Below are 19,359 nucleotides of genomic sequence, written 5' to 3'. Positions count from 1 at the left end.
TCCTTTAAATATTTGAAACCAGCTGTTGTGTGTCTCTTAAATGCCTTCTCTGGGTTCAGCACCTCTAATTCTTTCCGCTCTTCCTCCTGGAGGTGAAAAGGGCTGGACTCTGACCCCTGGGTCACTGATATAGGCCCCATGGAGGTGGGGACAGCCACAGGCTGCCGAACAAAGTGAAGGCACAGCCACAGCTCACAACAAGTGAACCCCCGTCTCCTTGTTTTCTTTGCCCCATTTGAGCTGGTGAATTCCAAAACTGGAGGCAGAATTTTGAGAAAAAGCACTGACTACAAACTCCCTAACTGGACCTCTTGAAGGCAGAGCTGACTCTTACTAGCACAAATTACACTATAATACTGCTTTCTACTTAAAGAGTATTTTTTTCAGCTAGTCCAGTGGTCTTTTTGGTATTGGTCCACCTTGAGTGGTTCTCAACCTGTAACACCTGTAGACTTACCTGGGAGCTCTGAAAACTACCAATGTCCACCCCAACTTCCTGGATTCTAATTTAAATGGTATACATAGGGTTGGCAGGCAGTATTTTTTTTACATGTAAATTTATTTATCTATTTTTGTCTGCGTTGGGTCTTCGTTGCTGCGAGCAGGCTTTCTCTCTAGTTGCTGCAAGCAGGGGCTACTCTTTGTTGCGGTGCGTGGGCTCTAGGTAAACAGGTTTCAGTAGTTGTAGTACGCGGGCTCTAGAGCGCAGGCTCAGTAGTTGCAGCACATGGGCTTAGTTGCTCCGCGGCATGTGGGATCTTCCCGGACCAAGGCTTGAACCTCCGTCCCCTGCATTGGCAGGCAGATTCTTAACCACTGCGCCACCAGGGAAGTCCCAGCAGACAGTATTTTTAAAGCACTCCAGGTGATGGTATATGTAGACAGTGTTGCAGACCTTGGCTTCAAGAGCTCAACATTGAACTTGAAATCCCCTACCTACCCAAGAATGAAGACATATTGGATGTTGGCAGAATATCTAGGAGCTGGCGCTAGCCAAAGGACAGGCTAAAAGAACACAATTGTTTTGTAAGATGGAAATCTTATATAAAATTTTGAAAGCCAGGGCTTCCCTGGTGGCTCAGTGGTTAAGCCAATGCAGGGGACACAGGTTCAAGCCCTGGTCTGGGAAGATCCTACATGCCGTGGAGCAACTAAGCCCCTGTGCCACAACTACTGAAGCCTGCGCACCTAGAGCCCGTGCTCCGCAGCAAGAGAAGCCACCGCAATGAGAAGCTCGCGCACCGCAACAAAGAGTAGCCCCCGCTCACCGCAACTAGAGAAAGCCCGCGCACAGCAATGAAGACCCAACGCAGCCAAAAGTAAATAAATAAAATAGATACAACATTAAAGAAATAAAAAATGTTTAAAAAAATAAATTCTGAAAGCCAAACATAGTCAAAAGAAATAAAATAATTGAGAAATGTATAAAGTGAAACTTCGATTTCTCCTTAACCCAAGTAACCACGATTATCAGTTTGTTACATTTTCCAGATATGTAAAATGTACATGTATGTGCTCATGCACAAACCCCCATACACACCTCCCCCGAAATCTAACTGTATTGTATACATACTGTTTTGTAATCTGTTTTATTCTTTTCTCGATATACTGTGAACATTTTCCCTTAATGACACAGAAAGAGCCCCCTTATCTTTAACAGGTGTAGAATCGTAATTTATTTGACCATTTTTTAAATCGATAGACAGTCAACATTCCTCATTTTTTGCTGTTCCAAACAGCACTGCATGAACATCTTTATGTATATAAACACACACACACCACACACACACACATAGACACACACATCCGCACCCTTGGGTGGATAAATTCTTAGAGGTAAAATTGCTAAGTCAAAGGGAATGCTGGTTTGGGGCAGATATTGCCAAAATGCTCTCCAAAAAGATTGTTCCAGTCTACCCCGTGCAACAAAATTCCTAGTGACAGCAATTCTCCTTGTGTCAAAAGTCGAGCTTTGCTGAGCACAGCAGAGAGGAAGGTGTGAGTGTGTCAGATGGTGGGGAGGAAAAGGTGGGGTCACTTCCCCTGCAGGCTGTGTGTGAAGGAGGCCGCTGGCCTCTGGCCTTGCCTGCCTGCTGTGTTTCCCAGGAAGAGGAAACCAAGCTGTGTGTGTTAACCTTTGCCTCGCTCCCCAGGGTGTGACGGGGGAACGGGGCATGGTCACAGGATGTGTGTGTCCAGGTCAGCAGGCCTGGGTCAGTCATTGATTTGGGAGTGTGTGGGGCTAGAATCCTTCTTTCCAACCCTTTCCTAGATCCTCTGGGCTGCGTCCAAGCCCCATGGAAGCCCAGGAGCGTGATCCTTTCTGTGGTTTGGGAGAGGATACGTTTGTTTAAGGTTTCCAGGACTCTAGCTCCTGAATGTCAATATGCATCTAGAGTTTTTCTCAATTTCCACAGTAGGGAGAGCCTCCTTCCTCTAGCCTGGACACCCTGCCACCCTCTCTGGGCTCCTGGGCATTACCCAAGACATCCATGCCCACCAGTTGCTGGGCCTCTCCATTAGAGCACCTGCTGATTCAAGGTGGTCAGACACATTTTCTCTGATAAGCTGGCTTGGGAACAGAGGGAGGTGGCAGGGCTGGAGGGAGGGAGGTACGAAGGTTCAACCACATGCCCTCAGGTACTCTAGAGAGTGAGCAGTGGGGACCACACCCAGAGCCCTAGAAACCACAATGCCTTCCTTTCTTGACTCTGGGCTAATTGGTGTCTCCAGAAACTTCTAGGGAAGAGGCTAAAACTCCAAGAGCGCAGAAGACTGTGCTAGGCACTTTGAAGGGTATGGTGGGGAAGAGAGGTGACGTTTATTGAGCAGCTACAGTGTCCCGGGCTCCGTGGTTGTACTTTGCTTGTGTTCTCATTAATCTTCACAGTGAAGCAGGTGTTACCACCCCCATTTTATAGATGGGGAGTGGAGGCTCAGAGAGAGTAACAACTTTTCATGTAGTCAATCGGATTTTTTTTTGCCACACCAAGAGGCATGCGGGATCTTAGTTCCCCCACCAGGGATCGAACCCATGCCCCCTGCAGTGGAAGGGCGGAATCTTAACCACTGGACCACCAAGGAAGTCCCTAGCCAATCAGATTGATTCTAAACTGTGCAAAATAGAGTGCTGGTCCCCATAGAGGGCTCCTTACCCCCTGCCTCAGGGTGGCCTCAGTACTGACTGATGGGTTACCTACACGTGGAGCAGCCACCTGACAGAGCAAATCCTTGTGGCAGGGGCTCTGCCTGACTCCAGGCAGTCTGGTGTAGTTATCAGAGGACGAAGTGGTCAGGCTACGGCAGTCAACACTGCATTTGAACCTGAGCTCCATCACCTGCCATGGGACCTCAGGTAGGTCAGTTATTTCTTGAGGTCTCTTCATTTGTCAACTGGAGACAATAACAACACTTTCCTCACAGAATCAATGTAAGGATTAAGTGAGATCATCTGGATAAAGTGCTTAGCAAGGCCTGGAATGCAATAAGTGATCAATAAACAGACGTGGCTATTATTTTTGTTCCTAATGAAACCACTAGTTCCTGCATTTAAGAAAAAGGTTTGTAGAAAACTGGCTCTTCCTGCTGTTTCTGTCCTAGTTCTGGTGACTAAGGGCAGAGCTTCGACATCTGAATCTTTTTTAAGGTCCACATAGGGTTTGTAAATCCTGGGAGCTCCTACTTTGCACACTCATTTCCTGTCCAGGAAACATGAAAAAAAAAGAAGAAAAAAAGCCTCCGACCCCGAGGGGCTTGCTACAGCCCGTCCATCCTTTCAGCGGGGTGCTCCTGAGGATGGCCATTGTTTTCCCAGCCCTGGGCAGCACAGTTATTTTTGCTCTTCTACTTTCCCAGGCCAGGCTTGTTATTAGTAGTGGGATGTGTGTGTGTGTGTGTGTGTGTATGTGTGTGTGTTACCCTGCCCATCTGTGTCCCTGTTTCTCATATCCTGCTCCCCTCCTACTCCTATTCCTGGTGTCATGATCCAAGTCTCAGGACAAATGGAAAGAAGTCAGTTCACCCCCTCCCTCTTCCTGAGTATCTAAATAGCAAAGGTTCACTGGGCGCTAACCATGTGCCAGGCCCTGTGCTGGGTGCCCCCATGTGCTTCATCACATTTAACGGGAAGATCCCTTTATAAACCACACTTTGCAGCTAAGGAGACCCTGACTCAGAAAGGCTAAGACACATGTCCAAGCCCACACAGCAGAGAAACGTTGAAGCTAAAACTTAAATCCACCAAATGCTTTCAAAGCCGTCTTCCTCCTCCATGATGCCAGTGCTGCCTGTGGTCCTTCCTGAGCCTCACTTTTTGGCATCCCATCACTCCATCTTATACTGTTTCCCTACTTGGTTTGTCAGTGTGAGTCTGGCTGCCACAGCTGAGCTGTAAGGGCCTGGAGGTCGGGGACTTTGCCTCATCTTTAGAGTGGCACAAAACCAGGCACCAGGCAAGCACTCACTCGACATTAGCTGGTTACTTCGTTCCTTCCCTTACTTAGGGGACATTAAATGAGTGCGTCTTAGGTATAAAGTGTCTTGCTGGGCGTTAGGATGCCATAATCTGCCTTCAGGGAGCTTGTGTTCTAATGGGGAGATACAGGGTTAGATCACAAATCCTCACAACAGCCCCAAAGTGAAGTAACCACTGTTATCCCCATCTTGCAGAGGAATAAATGGAGGCACTAGCAATATGGACGCTTCCTCCAAACCCTCTTGCCTATGCATTGCCTTCAAAATTAAATAAACAATCGAGGCCCATGATTCATGCAAACGATGGCAGGCACTGAATGTGATGAGTACCGACCAAACACTCTTGAAGGTGTTTGATACAGTTTAAGAGCCTGTTGAGTATCCCCTCCTCCAAATCCCCTTAAAAGCCCTTTTTCCAAATGCAAATCAAAACCACAATGAGGTATCACTTCACACCTGTCAGAATGGCTATTATCAAAAAGACAACAAATAAGTGTTGGCAAGGATGTGGAGAAACAGGAACACCTACCTCATGCATCGTTGGTGGGGAGGTAAATTGGTGCAGCCACTTTGGAAAGCAGTGTGGAGCTTCCTCAAAAAATTAAAAATAGAGCTACCATATGATCCAGCAATTCCACTTCTGGGTATTTATCTGAAGAAAACGAAAACAGTAATTAGAAAAGATACATGCACCCTTATGTTCATTGCAGCATTATTTACAATAGCCAAGATAGGGAAGCAACCTAAGTGCCTATCAACAGATGACTATCAACAGATGACTAGATAAAGAATATGTTTTAGGGCTTCCCTGGTGGCGCAGTGGTTGAGAGTCCGCCTGCCGATGTAGGGGACACGGGTTCATGCCCCGGTCCAGGAAGATCCCACATGCCGCGGAACGGCTGGGTCCGTGAGCCATGGCCGCTGAGCCTGCACGTCCAGAGCCTGTGCTCCACAATGGGAGAGGCCACAACAGTGAGAGGCCCGCGTTCCGCAAAAAAAAAAAAAAAAAAGTTTTATATATAAATACACACACACACACACACACACACACACACATATAAAATGGAATGTTACTCAGCCATAAAGAGAATGAAAAAATATATAAATATAATATATAATATAAATAAATATATAATGTAAATTAATGTAATATATATTGGGTTTCCGTATGATGTTATGGAACGAAACCTTTGGCCAACGAACCCTTTGGCGAACGAACCCTTTGGCCAACCCAGTATTTACTCAGCCATAAAGAGGATGAAAATGAAATCTTACCATTTGTGACAACATGGATGGACCTAGTGGGTATTATGCTAAGTGAAATAAGATGGAGAAAGACAAATACTGTATGATTTCACTTATATGTGGAATCTAAAAAACAAACAAAACAATGAACAAACAACAGAAACAGAGTCATAGATACAGAAAACAAACAGGTGGTTGCCAGAGGGGAAGGGATGGGGGGAGGAGAAAAATAGGTGAGAGAGATTAAGAAGTACAAACTTTCAGCTGCAAAATAAATGAATCACAGGTATGAAATTACAGCATAATAAATATAGTCAATAATTGTGTAATACCTTTGTATGCTGACAGATGGTAACTAGACTTATCGTGGTGATAATTTTGAAATGTGTAGAAATATCGAATCACTGAATTGTGTACCAGGAAGTAAAGTAGTGTTGTAGGTCAATTATACCTTCGTAAACAAACAAACTCATAGAAAAAGAGATCAGATTTCTGGTTACCAGAGGAGGGTAGGTGGAGGGGGAATTGGATGAAAGGTACAAATTCCCAGCTCTATGATAAATAAGTACTAGTGATAAAATGTGCAACATGATAAATATAATTAACACAGCTGTACATTTTATATGAAGGTTGTTAAGAGTAAATCCTAAGAGTTCTCATCACAAGGAAAAACATTTTCTGTTTCTTTGATATTATATCCATATTACATGATGGATGTTCACTACACTTACTGTGGCAGTCATTTCGTGATGTATCTAAGTCAAATCATTAGGCCGTATGCCTTAAATTTAAATATCTCAATGAACCTGGAAGGAAAAAAGCTCTTTTCCCAGATGAGAACCATTTGACGCAGGCCTGCAGTGACGGCATCTGTGTTTGGAGGTGATTGGTGGATCGTGGTTCTGGGAGGAGCCTCCTGCTGGCCACACACCCTGTCTCTGGCAGAGCCTTTCTGAGGTTTGCTTCTGCTGCATTTGCCGTGACTGCTCCATAAACATGAGGTCCAGAGCGAGCCTGAAGAGGGTTCTCTGAGGTTTGAAAGGCTCCACCACCTGGTCATTAACCCTGTAGTGGATCTGTGTGTGTGTGTGTGCTGGGGTGGAGGTTACCCCCCAAGTCCAGACTTCTAAGTGCTGCTTGTTCCCCAAATTTGCAGTGTGACTACCCTTCCCACCCCAAGAACAATCACCCACCCCAGAGGAAATGTCAGAATTTTAAAGGACCACACCCCGAGGGTGCTCAGAAACTTTATCCAGGTGGCCACAGGCCACTGAACTTAATTTTGCTGTCAGGATTTTGGGTTGGCAAAGACCTTTGCACTGAACCGGATGTATTTTATATTCTGCCCCTTGGCCACTGGGGATTTGCTTCTGGAGTGGGGGGCAGTCCCCAAGTGTTGCTGCTTTCAACAAGGAAGTGGCCTTGATGCAGATCAGACCCGCAGCTCAACTATGTCCTCCCAGGTCTCCCCATGGGCAGCAACTGTGTTCCACGACCTCTTTGGTTCTTTAAACCCAATGGATTTTCACTCATTAGCCAGCCAGTCGTATTTCAATGTGCCCAGCGGACTGGCAGGCCCAGGGCACCGCAGGGGGTCGGGGAACACAGCTGCTGCCCATGGGGAGACCTGGGAGGACATAGTGGCCCACATGAAATAGACAGGGACACAGCACGTGTCCAGTGCTGGGTCATTCTGAGCCAACAATTAGAAAACAAAGGCAGATCTAATAACTGGCTAGTTGTGAAAAACAGACTGTGAGCACAAGAGATGGCCTCAGACCTGCTAGGCTGGTGGGCCCAGGTCAGATGATGAAATCTGGGGAGCTTTCAATTTGGGTGCAGCCAAGTGTTGTCAAGATGGGTCTTTGATACCGGGGCCTCTGCTGCTTATCGGCGGGGGGGGGGGTCAGTGGGCCCCAGCAGGGAGGAGAAGGGGCATCAGCCCAGCATTTGGTGGAGCCAGTTGCTCTGGGAGCAGCAGCCCTGGGGTCCTCTGCCCTCCTGGGTGGTCTTCATCTTGAGGATCAGCCCGGCCTAATTTGGGACTCCCCTGCCCATGATAGGACTTAGTACATGGGGCCCTTTGAATAGAAGGTTAGAGCCTATTGGTGCCTTAGGGCTGCCATCATCTTCTTGGGGAAGAACGTGATGAACTTCTCCAGTAGAAAGCCAGAGAAGCGATCATGTCCCTAAATGTAAACTCCCCTTTACCGGCTGTTGGAATGCGTTCATTCAGACTTCTGAACAGTCCATCTCAAACATTAAGCATCCCTCCATCTAGAAGATTTGGGAAAGTTGAGGAGCTGGGTCCTGAGAAGATACCGTAACCTCAAGGGCCCTGGAAAGCACTGACAACCTACCCAGGGGACAAGGTGCTGTGTCCTGGCCAGAACCATTCTGTATGCATTAGAAGGAGGTGCTCCTTTATCTGTGTGCCTGCAGCCTGGAGCCAGGGTGCACAGTTGGAGATGCAGAGGATAGGCTAGATTTTGACCCCTACTTGTCCCGGGCAGTCTTTGGACAGTGAGCAACTTACACAACTCTATGCGATGGCCCTAGTCCTAGCCAACTGGTCCCACCCTGTGTTGCTGGGAGCCGGTGAAGGAAGATTGTCACTGAGTTTCCATTTGGCCTGGGGCCAGGGGCAGCTGGCAGGGGTCCAGGGGAAAAAGGCCTCCTTAGTAAACTGAGCCAGAGTGCCACAAAGATAGAGGATTTCCCCCACGGTTCCTAACTCCTTGTCTCTAACTGTACTTTTCATCAGTACAGGGAGCAATGGGTACTTGCTGGCACTTTCTAATTAAACAGGGGCAGGTCCCAGGCCTTCTAGGAATGATTAGGCCGTAACTTTGGGTCATTAATTGGCCACAGCCCAGGTCTGATCATGGACCTCCCTCCATGGAAACTGGGCTGGGCTTCATTCTCAGTGCTCTGGCGCTGAGCTGCGGGTCTGATCTGCATCAAGGCCACTTCCTTGTTGAAAGGAGCAGGACTTGGAAGTCTCAGAAGCCTCAGACATTTCTGGGCCTAATGAGCTGAGCAGATGGGAGGCAGCCCAAGATGGCCTTGGAACGGGTGGGCTGGCGGGACCGAGGCGTCGTGGAGTTTCTGTACTTGTGTCTGGTGGAGACCCTCCTCGGAAGAGGGTGAGCCTGGCAGGTGAACTTGAGACTCTGGGGCTTCCTCTCCGGGGGAGGCTGGATGCAATTTCTAGATGCTTGCCATCTGCCTGAAGTGGCCAGAGATGGGGTAATAGAATCCATGAGTTTTTAAAATCCAGAAGGAAGGGAAACTCCACCCGGGAAACATAACTCCAAGTACAGTGTGTGGAAGCAGGGTGTTTAATTGCAAACCTTTCTTGGAACCAGCTGATGGGTAACGTTATCTTGGTCGCTCCTGCAGCCAGAGGAGAGTTTATCTGGGGCCCTGACGTAGCCCGGTAAACAGAGCTGGCTTTCTCCAGTGACCTCTGCCCTGTCCCCCTTGCCCTCCACCTGCTCTTACTCTGCGTTATCGCTGGGAGCTCCAGCACAGCCAGCTCAGGGAGGCTTGGGAAACTCTGATTTGGGGATGGGGGAATGTGAGTCGGGCTGGAATTTTGTGTATCATTTGCTCATCTGGAGTGATCGTCTAGGATGGTCAAGGTTTGGAAGAAAGACAGGCGTACAGCCCAGATGAGGGAAAGGGGCCTGGAGGTTGCCCACAGATCCTCTGGGCTTACCTCCGGGGAAGTCTCTGACCCTTTCCTCAACTCAGGAGGGTGGGCTGGGGGTGGGGCTGGGAGGCTCTGGCAAATCACAGAGGTTTGGGAGAACCAGGGGGCAGAGGCTCATTTCCCCACCCCCCCCACCCCTACATGTAAGTCACCAGAGGCCTGTCTTCCTTGTGGGTTCAGGTCAAGTGTTAGATAGCGACAATGCCCTGTGACTCTTCAACTGTTTTCAATAGTCAAGGAAGAAGGACTTTTCTAGGGCAGGTGTACACTGGTCATGTGTTGATTAGTCCTAGACTAGGAATTAGGAGGTGTGGGTTCCTGTCCCAGCTCCACCACTAACGGGGTGAGCACACCTGCAATGAAACCAACGTAGTGGATCAGGCCCTGTAGCCCTGAAGGCTGTGCCCATAGAATAGAGGAAGAGCCTGAGGGTCTGAGAGGCTGGGCTGAGGTCTCACAGCCGATGATAAGGAAGGTCCTAAGAGTGAAACCCGGGAGTGGCTGACTCCAGGCTCTGTGCCTTTTCCTTGGCAAATTGCCATCCTCAGTCCTAGGTTCCTCCTCTGCAAAAGGAGAGGCCTCCCAGCTGCCAGAGGCAGTGAGCCTGTGATTAATTCTCCCTGGGAGGTGAAGGGAAGCCCCTAATTACTAGGGAGGATGGAGCATGGGTCATGTTAAGCCCCAGTTAAGCCCTTCCTCTGGGTCCCACTTGGTTGGCCAGGGAGAAAGACTACTGTCTAATGGCCTGCAAACGAGTGCAGGCTCTCTCCCGAGAGGGCCCGGTCACTTGGGGCCTCCCTGCAGTGCATCTGCCTGGGCGGAGGTCAGGAAGGCAGCACCTGTCGTGCACAGCATCTGTGGGAAGGGGAAATGCAGGTGGGAGGGGAGATGTAGCTGGCAGGATTTGGGAGTCAAGGAGCTGGGGGTTAGCAGGGGGGATGGGGTGGGCTATAACCTCTGTGAGAAACCCCAGAGCATCCTGCCACAGTCGGTGAAGCCAGTTGTGTATGAGAGTTTCCTCTGTGTCTGTCTGGTTTTGTAGCATTCTTAACCGTTGACCTCTGTCTGGGCCAAGTTCTATCTCTTCTTGGTCTCAGGCTCTCAGAATTAGCCTTCCTCCCTCATGTTCCTCAAGGGTTGTACAGACTTTTCTGATTACCCAAAACTTTATTTTAAAAAATGCCATTCAGTCCTGGTCAAGTAGTTTGATTAAATATCCCCACTCCTGAATTTACATATAGGGAGACAGTCCAGTGTGGTTAAGAGCATAGGGATTAGACTCAGTTGGACCTAGGTTCAATCCTTTGCTCTGTATTTTCCTAGCTGTGTGACCTTGGGCAAGTTATTTGGCTTCTCTGAACCTCAACTTCCTCTTGTGCAAAATGGGGATCACAATGGTAGCTACCTCTTGGGGCTGAAGATTAAACGAGCTAATGCATATGAGTGCTTTACACTGCTGGCACATAGTAACCATTACCTAAATGGTTTCTACAATTTATTGTGTGAGTTATATGTTTATATATGATATAAAGCAAAGCATATCCCTATATATTTATTTATGTCAGTTTATTTTGGGCTTGTGAGGGTAGGGATGGCCTTTTCACTTTATGGTCTTTCTTAATTGGGATCACATAAAACATGTCATATCATAAATACCCCATTTCAGGGTGGCAACACTCAGCTGTATTTGCTTTGCTTTACGGCACTCTCCTTGGGTGTGTTTCAGAACAAACATTCCACACGGCACGAGGCTGACTCTGTGACTTAGAGATCGGAGGGGAGAAGGGACTAGATTCAGAGCTCATTTCTTTGGCTGTTAACTGAGCAGCCAAACATAAAGCCTCACACTCCTGTGTGCAGAACCCTTGCTATGAAGTAAATGTTCATGCCTTCCCCCTCCCCTTCCCTCAAATCCACATGTGGAAGCCCAGGTCCCCAGTATGATGGTGTCTGTGGTGGGGCCTTTGGGAAGTAATTAGGTTCAGGTGAGGTCACAAGGATGGAGCCCCAATGATGGGATTAGTGCCCTTATAAGAAGAGGAAGGGACTAGAGCTCACTCTGTCTTCAGCATGTGAAGACACAACAGAAGTCAGCCATCTGCAAGCCAGGAGGAAGGTTCTACCAGGAACCTTGATCTGGGACTTCCAGCTTCCATGACTGTGGGAAATAAATGTTGTTGTCTAAGTCACCCATCTATGGAATTATGTTTTAGCAGCCCGAGCAGACCAAGAGAGCCCTGCTCCAGGCATGTGGTGAAGTCAGCCAATCTGATGCCAAGGTTTCCAAATGCTCCTTCTCTTTGCTAATATTCCCTCCTTCTCACAGTGGCTGTGACCCTGACCTCTCTGGCCACTTTGTTCTTCTCTCTGATGGAGTCCCCTCAGACCTCCTGAATCAGAATCGCTAGGCAGAGTCCTGGGAATATGGGTTTTTAGGGAGGTCTGCAGGTGATTCTGGTGGACGGGGCATCCTGGCAGGGGAACCAGTGCTGTGACCTACAGCAACTCATTGTCCTCTGAGGGAGGAAGCAGGTGGAGGTCTCGCCCACGTCTTAACCCTGGGTCGCCCTCCCTTAACGCTGTGCGTGGAGACATCACAACAGGCACTGTGGGGAAGTTCAGCAGAGTAGCCCTGAGGTGGTGTGAGGGGACCCTCCCTCTAACTGAAGCCTCTCCCAGGAAGGCGTGTCTTTGGTGTGAGTTCAGATAAGAGGGACAGAAATGGTGGGAAAAATAGGACAGATTGTGTGGGCCTGGGACTTTCTCTCCTTCTCCAGTTTGGAGTCCCACCCACCTCCTGGGCTAGGTGAGCCTTCCAGAGTGGCCTGAGGCAGTATTCCAGAGCCTGATTGAGCACTGGGAACTGGGGTGACATTGGGAATGGGGTCCTGAAATGCCTTCATTTCAGAAAAGTTTACAATTCTTCCATGTGCTAATTTCTCTCCTGTAAATCTACCTCTCATCCAGAGGGTCAGTTTGGTTGTTCAATGGAGCAGAATGGTTTCTGAGCACCCACTCAGTGCCAGACACAGAGCTAAGACTTAGGGATACTGGGATGAACCACACATCTCTGAAATGCTTACAGTCTCTTGAAGTGGGTTCAGAGTGTGTTCTGAGGCTCAACTGTGGCAGAATGACCTGGAATGGGTTTTTTAAAACATAGATGCCCAATTTCAACAAATGTACCACTCCGGTGAGGGATGTTAGTAATGGGAGAGGCTGTGCATGTGTGGGGGTGGGGATATATAGGAAACCTCTGTACCTTCTGCTCAGTTTTTCTATGAAAATAAAACTGCTCTATAAAAATTGTTAAAAAGAATAAAATGTAGATGCCTGATCCTCTAAAACCCAGGTCTACTTATGCAGAATTTCAGAGGGTGGGGTCCTGACATCTGCAATTTTGGAAGGCCCTTTGCAGAATCTCATTCACCGTAAAGTTTGAGAACCAGTGGAAATAAGCTACTTAAATTTTTAAACAACTCCAAATTTATGTTCATTGTATAAAATACACATAAACAAGAAGGAGAAAGTTAAAACCACTTGTAACCCTACCCTCCTAAGATAATCATCCTTAGCGTTTTATTGAATACCCTTCTAGGTGTGTGTGTGTGTGTGTGTGTGTGTGTGTGTGTGTGTGTGTGTGTGTGTGTATTTAGATACATGTGTAGCATCCATGTGTACCTGACACTGTGCTAAAGCCCTGGGGACAAAGATGAGAAAAAGAATGGTCCTGGCATGGAACACCCACAGTCATGTTAAATGATGCCTGGCACAGCTTGAGGCCCTGCTTTAGTCCCCCCCTCACCTGCTCTTATCTTTTCCCCACAGGTATACATCATTAACGTGACCTGGTCCGACTCCACGTCCCAGACCATCTACCGGAGGTACAGCAAGTTCTTTGACCTGCAGGTGAGTGGGTCTGAGCTCAGATGGTGCCTGGTTCCACATGAAGTGGCCTGAGTGTCTGGTGGTTTGGCCTCTCTCATGTCCTCACTCATCCAGAGAATCCCCTTCCCAAGCTCTCAGGGTCAGAGTCTAGGCAGAGCAGAGGGACAGAAGAGGGAATCTCGGTGGTCAAGCTGGGTTGGGCTCAGTCTTGGATGATGCAGGCAGATACTTGGGGCTTCGTTGGATTCCTCAGATGGTCTTAACAGTCATGCTTTGTCACCCTCCTTCGTCTGGAGGGTGGTAAACCAGGGCGGAAAGGCGGGAGGTTGGCCGTGGGTGCTGTGTACTTGAGCAGACATGTGTCTGTAAACATCCAGGGTGAGACGCAAGCCACCACATCATTGCAGGCAAAGAAAAGCAAACACACAGAAAAGACTGAAACAGAAAATAAGCAAATGGGGCATACCACTGTGTCTGTGTAACCAAATAAGTCTCTTATCTCCCTGTTTGTACAAGTGTATGATATGTGTGTCTCTCTAACATACCCAGGCATGTCACACAGGGGGATGGTAGCATGGATCCACAATTCCATTGTAGACACCTCCCTTGAGACCAACTAATTTGATTAGGCCTCTTTAGGTTACAAGTAATAGTTTTACACTCATACTGGCTTAGACAAAAAGGAGACTCGGTTGGAAGGATATACCAGGGAAGCTTATGCAGTCAACCAGATGGTGGAAAGGGGAGAGAGGCAGTGGCTTCAGGAACACCTGAAACCAGGGCTGCTCTCCCTCTGTCTTGTCTTGGCTTCTCTCTGGGTACTGTCATCAGTAGTTCAGCTGTCAGTAGCTCCCAAATTTCATATCTTGTGGTTCCCAACAGCAGAGAGACTGACTGTCTCCCAATTCCAAATTGAAAAATCCCAGGCAAGACTCTGATTGGCCTGACTTGGGTCAGGTGCCCTCTCTGCACTAATCACTATGGTCTAGGGTAGACAGACATGAACACAGACATGGCCACTAGGGGACCCACCCCTGTTTATCAGAGGCAGGCACCAGACAAGGCAGAATCATTGAGAGTTGGGCAGCAACCCTTCCTATACCAGGAAGGGAAAGCTGAGAGGTTCTAGATTCTTCCTTAGGGCTATGAGCCTGGTTTAGGCCTATAAAAACACAAAGAAGAGACATCCACTGCTGGCCCTCACAACCAAGGTCCACTCCTTCCTTTGCAGGCCTCTGGTGGTGAGTCATCTTGGAGAGGCCAGGCTTGCATGTTTGCCTCCAAGTACCTGACTTTATCCCACTGTCATTATGGCTCTGTCTATGAGATGAGCCAAAGGTGAGCCAGCTCCCTGCATTACAAATCCTCTCTTAATCTAACAATATGGGGTTGAAAGCCACACCTTAAGCTCCTGCCTTCTTCCTCTTCCCCCATCAACTCCTGTCCAGTCTCCTCGTGTCCTTCCGGCGTAAACTGTTGGGATTTGCTGATACCCCATCAATGCGTGTAGTGTGCTGGACAGGAAATGATCACTTAGTTGGGGAGAGGGAACCCTGAAAGGACTCATTGATGAGCCAGAGGGAAACTCTCAAATCAGAACTTTTCTCCCCCCTCTTTTCTACCTACCCCCTCCCTAGTTACAGAATCTCACAGGAAAGGAATGCTGCTCCTCTCACTTCTCCCTTGCCTGGAGGGCTCATTTCCTGTGTGTTGAGAGGGGACACACGGCATGAAGCAGCTTGTACGATGCGCTGGCCCTAGTCATGAGCATGGCCAGGCCTGTCCATGTGGGTCATTGTTACCCTGTAGATGCAGTTTGGAAAGGGGTTGGGATGGTTCTTTGGAATTTAACCTTTCAACCAAGCATTTTTGGGAACCCATTTTTCAGAACTTGACATGATGACTTGTAATGACCTTCATTTTAGAAAGCCTCTCTTATTTATCAGGATCTCTGATTTTAATATGGCGTTCCTATAGAAGAAGAGCAAATGGCATTGCTAATTCTGTCTCTGGTCACTGGTGGCTCTCAGAACTCAGCTTGGAACTTAGGCACTGGGGACACATTGCCTGGGACCAGTTACTGGCTCTGTCACTCTGTAACTCCAGAGAGGTTCCTTCCTTAGCTTCTCCATTTTCTCATCTGTAGAATGAAGGTTCAAATGGTACCCACCCAGTAGGGTTGTTGTGAGGATGAAATGAGCAGATCCATGTTTTCCCCGACACATGGTTGTCTAGTGAGTTACTTGGTGTTAACAGGTGACAAGGATGCTGGGCTGCCTGGCTGAAGGGTCTGGGGGCTTAGTACCTCCTGTCATGGTGTTGCTTTCTCGTTTTCATCCCTTGGCTTCACTCTGCTGAGTTGCTGCTCAGTGCCCAGGCCTGTGTCAGAGCGTTCAGAGTCCCACAGGCTCTCTCTGGAGCTTGCCACTGGGACAGGACGGAGTGAGTTGGGAGTAGGGGTGCGACCCGTAGAGGGCTATTCTCAGAATCCTTTTGCTCCTCCCCTTTTGGGCTGAGGCCCACCTTGGAACCCTGGAAGTACTGCGCCGACTAAGCCAGCCCGGGGAAAGCTGCCTAACTGGCTTTACTAACTCATGGTTCTGGGCTTTCTGGGGACTGTATACTTCTTTTTAGTATAAGTATATCCCATATATTGCAGGAGATATACTAAAAAGTTATTCATTGGGACTTCCTTGGCGGTCCAGTGGTTAAGAATCTGTGCTTTCACTGCAGGGAGCACGGGTTTGATCCCTGGTCAGGGGAACTAAGATCCCGTATGCCACATGGTGCAGCCAAAAAAAATTTTTTTTGAAACTATTCATTGTTTATTTGAAATTCATGTTTTATCCTTTGTCCTGTATTTTTCACTTGTTAAATCTGGCAGCCTTAGCCTGGCTGCGCATGGCAAGGGTGGAAGTATAAAGGTGAGGAAACCAGGTTGGCTCGTGGTAAGAGTGAATGGGCCTTTGCCAAGGCCTCCACCACATTTGCACTTTTGCAGGGCAGAAGTGGCACAGGCGGAGGGACACTCATCTGAGAAGGACAAGGTCCCTTCCTTCTAGGGGTCTGTATCTAGTGGGGAAATAGACTTCTAAGCAATTTAGTCCACTGTAGATAAAATAAATACTAGATTGAGGTACAAGTAACATGCCAGGGGATGAAGAGGAAGGAAAGAGCATCCTTCTTGGAAGGGGGCAACTAAGAAGATGCCCATATTTTTTTAATTAATTAATTTATTTATTTTTATTTATTTTTGGCTGCACTGGATCTTTGTTACTGCGCACGGGCTTTCTCTAGTTGCGGCGAGCGGGGGCTCCTGTTCGTTGTGGTGCGTGGGCTTCTCATTGCGGTGGCTTCTCTTGTTGCGGAGCACGGGCTCTAGGCACACGGGCTCAGTCGTTGTGGCACGCGGGCTCTAGAGCGCAGGCTCAGTAGTTGTGAGGCACGGGCTTAGTTGCTCTGCGGCATGTGGAATCTTCCCGGGCCAGGGCTCCAACCTGTGTCCCCTGCCTTGCCAGGTGTATTCTTAACCACTGCACCACCAGGGAAGCCCTGCCCATATGGTTTTGATTGGTGACAGTGGCCTAGAGTGATATAGCCACCACCCCCACTCCAGTTGGAGGGGATTTGGTTGCTTTTTGAGATTTATAGTTATCGAGGTAAAGTATGTCCCTAACTTATTTCTTAGTTTGTTCGTTCATTTATGCGTACTTGTCTGCCTCCTCTCCATCTGTCCATCCATCTGTCCATCTGCCCATCTATCCATCCATCCATCTATCCATCTATCCCAATCTATCCAGTCTTAAGTGCCTGCCTTCTGTGTCCCAGGAAGGATGCCAGGCTCTGGGTGGGGATTTATTGCTGAGCAAAAGCAGATCTGGTTACTGCTTTTATGGGACTTACAGCTTAATGAGGAAAGACAGATTTTAGTTTAAAAATGTATATACATATTATTTTATATGATTCTAAATGCTACAGAGAGAAGCACTGTAGACATATTTTAGGGAAACCTTATACTCTGGTATCAGAGCAGACTTCCCTGAAGAAGTAAGTTTATCTGACAGACCAATGAGTTACTTTATTTTATTTTGGGGGCTCAGGGTTTCTTTTATGCATCTTTCCAGACAAGCATGAATGTACATATGCAATTCTAATAACCCGGTTGGTCATTCACACCCCCCTGAAATCCTTCCAAGGGCACTAGGATAAGACCCTCTACTCTGCCCAAAACCTTCTTCTCTTCCCATGTTTCTTCCTTGAGCCTTCAGCCCCAGTGGTTCTGCCACCTTCTCACTCAAGAGGCTGTGAACCCAGCCCCTCTTCCCACCCACTGGGAAGCACCAGGTATGGAACCTTTAGATTGGGCTGTCCAATGCAGTAAGCCACCAGCCACATGCGGCTAGTTACGTTTAAATTTAAGTTAATTTAAAAACTTAAAGATCAAATTTTAAAAATTCAATTAAGTTCATTTAATTTTTTTTAAATGAAATGAAATTTAGTTTCTTCGTCATACTTGCTGCATTGCAAGTACCCAAGAGCCGCGGTGGCTAACGGCTACATACCGAGCAGATACAGAACATTTCTACCATCACAGGAAGTTGTATTGGACTGTGCTGCCTCTGACCACTGGGGACACACAGCAGGCGCGATCTGGCTTTATGCCCACCCCAGTGCGCTCTGCCACCTCCCAGGCCCTCCCCAGTTGTCCTCTAACATCTTCCAGGGCCCCTGCGGCAGGAGGGGGACTGTATTCCACCGTGATTTGCCCCATCCATAGAGCAATTCAAATTCAACAGCTCTTCCAAACACCTCTTCTGGAAACCAGGTCAGTTACTAGAAAGGGCTTCTGAGGGCATTTCAGATGTCAGGCTGGGAACAGGGAAAGGAGAAGCTCTAGGTCTCCAAGTGGAAATTGGTTTCTTCTAAAAATAATCCACCACTCAGCCCTATCTGACCAAGAAAGGGACCTGTCCCAGAGGGAGCTGGCAGGGACAAGGCCTGATATTGAGGCCTGTTTAGTTATAAAGCGTTTGGATTACTTGGAGGTGGAGTTAAGGGGAGAGGGAGCAGGGAAAAGGACCGCAGATGCTCTTAAGTTGCCTTCTCTTTGGTGCTGGACCACGTTTCCAGCCTCTGTAAATTTCCTTGCACAGCTCCTTCACTGTTAAGTGTCTCCCCCAAGACCTGGCCCCACCAAGGAAGGACCAGAAGGCTCTCTGAAGCTCTGGCTCCATCAAAGGTTGTTTCACAATCTGACCTACAAGGCGCTGGGATGCAGTAATTGCTCTGCAAACATTGGCTCCATAGTGCTGCTGGCCCTTTAGTCTGAACTCTGGCCAGTGAGTGCACAGGGTCAATATTTGATCAGAGCTGGGAGAGGCCCTTTAGCCTCCCCCCTGCTGCTTGGGAGATAGAGTTAAGAAGGCTGTTCAGGTTTGCTCATTTGTTCTAAAGGGCTTAACCTATTATGAAGAGCTTTTATCTCTCTTCCTTATTCATCTCTCCAGCGTCTCCACCCACTTACCCACCCAGGGTCACACTCACTTTTCAGCTCTCAAATAGCCAGGCTTATGATGGGTGAACAAAACTATAATCTGCAAATTGTTAATAACCAACCTTAGGAGGGATGTGTATGTGTGTGTGGGCGTGTTCTGATGTAATATATGGAGAGTTACAGGATCACAGCATTTTTATAATTAGAAGAGTTCTATCCCCCCAGTCCCTCATTGCAGGTAAACATCTGTGTTCATTTTTCTATTCCTTAAATTTATATGAGCTTTAGTTTGGTTTGATGTCCAGAGCAGGCCTCAGCTCAGGTCAAACTGGGGTGATCCTGGTGTGTGCAGGGATCAACCTGAGAGTAGAAGAGGGGTCTGGGGGAGGTGTCCTTCCTGCAGGCTCTGTCTTTTAATCATCAAGGCAAGCTCTGTGTTGTTTGAGATCATTGACCCTAGACTAAAGCCTGGGGGAGGTAACTTGCCACGTTCTAAGAACAGTTTTGTACCAAAGATTCTAGAGAGGCCCAGCACATGGTGTGG

The 19,359-nt window shown here is 48.0% G+C and overlaps 1 protein-coding gene across 9 annotated transcripts in view; it reads left to right on the top strand.

Moving 5' to 3' along the window:
* Positions 1-19,359, top strand: part of SH3PXD2A (SH3 and PX domains 2A) — a 249,237-nt gene that overhangs the window by 40,660 nt on the left and 189,218 nt on the right. For all 9 annotated transcript variants that reach the window (XR_004346123.1, XR_004346121.1, XR_004346119.1 and 6 more), the window contains exon 2: positions 13,262-13,342. Coding sequence is in view for 2 of the 9 variants with exons in the window: in XM_032607673.1 (XP_032463564.1) it covers positions 13,262-13,342 (81 nt within the window). In the remaining 7 variants the exon portion in view is untranslated. The remainder of the gene's footprint in view (positions 1-13,261; positions 13,343-19,359) is intronic.

Source organism: Phocoena sinus, chromosome 16 (assembly GCF_008692025.1).
Source record: "Phocoena sinus isolate mPhoSin1 chromosome 16, mPhoSin1.pri, whole genome shotgun sequence".
NCBI lineage: Eukaryota > Metazoa > Chordata > Mammalia > Artiodactyla > Phocoenidae > Phocoena > Phocoena sinus.
Note: the sequence above shows the minus strand (reverse complement) of the source record. Positions and strands in the feature narration are given on the sequence as shown.